This window comes from Monopterus albus, unplaced genomic scaffold, assembly GCF_001952655.1.
Source record: "Monopterus albus unplaced genomic scaffold, M_albus_1.0 scaffold63.1, whole genome shotgun sequence".
NCBI lineage: Eukaryota > Metazoa > Chordata > Actinopteri > Synbranchiformes > Synbranchidae > Monopterus > Monopterus albus.
Genome location: NW_018127943.1, coordinates 1459551 through 1461705, shown reverse-complemented (window position 1 = coordinate 1461705; position 2155 = coordinate 1459551). Strand labels below are relative to the sequence as shown.

At 39.5% G+C, this 2155-nt stretch overlaps 1 protein-coding gene across 1 annotated transcript in view; it reads right to left on the bottom strand.

The window, feature by feature from the left end:
- The window catches only part of ryr3 (ryanodine receptor 3), a 92231-nt gene that overhangs the window by 56920 nt on the left and 33156 nt on the right, over window positions 1-2155 (bottom strand). Inside the window, 4 exon segments of the mRNA XM_020603886.1 lie at window positions 35-138; window positions 738-842; window positions 1290-1506; window positions 2040-2155. The exon segment at window positions 2040-2155 is cut by the window's right edge and continues 21 nt beyond it. Coding sequence (XP_020459542.1) covers window positions 35-138; window positions 738-842; window positions 1290-1506; window positions 2040-2155 — 542 coding nt within the window.

The following is a 2155-nucleotide window of genomic DNA, read 5'->3' as shown; positions in this document are numbered from 1 at the left end:
TTACTGTATTATTTAGCGCACTGCCTGGCCTTACTTAAGTGTTTCACTAGACATCTGGAGGTTGTAGTTCCTTTCAGTTTCAGGCAGCTTGATGAAATCCACCAAGCAAGGGTGCTGCCTTTTGTTGTCATCACGAACCTGAGGACAGAGCAGTTGGGCATCATTACCATAGGTTTCATTTAACAACAACAAATCTGGACTCCTATACAGTCTTTATTATAAGCCTGTCTATATATAATTGTTTTGGATTTAAAGGCAAAAAAAAAGAAAAAAAGGACAGCGTGCGCCTCAATCAGCAAATCTATCTGAATTTATCTGTAGTGGATGTTGGCAGATGCTTTTTTTTGCTCAACACTTGGGCTAATTTAAACATCTGGTGCTGGATTTTTAACAAGGCAGAGATAAGCCTGAATCAGCTCAGAGAAGAGAGGTGCAGTTACAAGAAGCTCTGCTGTCTGAGAGAGTTGACTTGAGAGAAATATACTGCTGCACCCAGTCCCTTAATAAGGTGCTCTCTGTGACTCTTCCTCTGATAATATTGTTGACAACAGTTAAACTGAGCCTTTAACAGACCTTTTTTAGCCGTGTGTAATATAAAAACAGAAGAACGCTAACTTGAAGCAGCAGAAATAGGCAAGTTAATGATTCATTAACATGCATTTTGCTGGAGCTTTGTCACTGTGTGTTACTAAATGGAGACAGGGTGTTTTGAATGTGATGATGGATAGCAGGTTTACCTTGCCATAAGTCCAGCCCAGCTCGATCTTGTTCATCGCCCACAGTTCATGGATGTTTTCTGCCAGCTTGTCCCGGACATTTTCCAGGTGAGGGGGAAGAACAATCTGCAGAGAGAGTAAGGGAACAGATGGTACAGTTGGATGATTAAAAAGCCAGTGGGCCAACAAAATAACAACTGTTCTCATGTTTTACTCCTGATTATGCAGTTGTAAGTTTCCAGGGGATTTCACCTTATTTTGTTACAGAACACAAGTACATTGCAAGTCTGCACCTATTTTACATTAGTGCTCCAGGGCCATTATATAATGTAATACAAACTGAATTAATTGCAAGTGAATAAATGTTACACATTATTTATTATATTGTATGTAAAAGTGAATAATTTACACCCAACAACCTCTCATTATTAACTTATGATTTATTAAACAGTGTAAAGCATTTACATATTTTTACAGTATGCATACAGAATATTCATCCATTTTCTATGCTACATCTCAATTTTACTGATACAGCATAAAAAAAGACATATTCCCTGATGGCACTGTCCTTACCTGGCAGGTGTCAATAGGAGTGGGGATGAAGGAGGCCTGTGAGAGGAACTGGGTGGTTCCCAGCAGGTCACGGACCCCTTCATGGTCCCTCTTGTACTCCTTCACAGGCTCTACATGCATCTTCTCCTTGGGCAGCAGTGCCTCATAACACGGAGAGTAACCAGCAGGTGGCAAGAACTTGAAGTCTCCGTGGCGTCCACCCAACAGGAAGCGGACCCTAGGATATAAAATTATAATATTGTATGACATACAATTTATCTTATACACATATTCTGACTCCCAATTTCACTGTGACTATTTAAACAGTGTTACTTATTTTCTCAAACAACTTCAAAACCAGGACTTTCACTTCCACTCAAAAAGCACTCTACAGCTCTGTCATTACACAATACCAGGCAGGGATTATCTATCTCTTTACAGTGACATAAATCTTCTTCCACAAAATCCATTTTACCTTGAACATATAAAATTAATCTCATTGAAATTACTAGATATGGGCACTTTAAGCAAAGATCATTTCTCTTCTGAAGATATATTTTTCCTGTGGGTAGTTTTTTTGCCTTATAATAATGACTCTCTATTCAGTAACTTAAATTTAACACAGCATCACTGCCTGACATCTAAATCTACAAAGGCTGACAAGAGGTAATTGCATCAAGTATAAAAACTGCCACAGCAAAATTAAAACAAGCATCCCTATTATGAATGCTGCTTCTTCTCGTTTCACAGATTATAAATGCAGAGCCTTACTTGACACCTGCAGAGAAGCTGACGACAGGGAAGAAGAACCCGTCTGTGTTGAAGTCCTCGAACATGCCCTGAACAGGCTGCCCGTTGATCCTGAAGGACATGCTAGGGGCACCCAA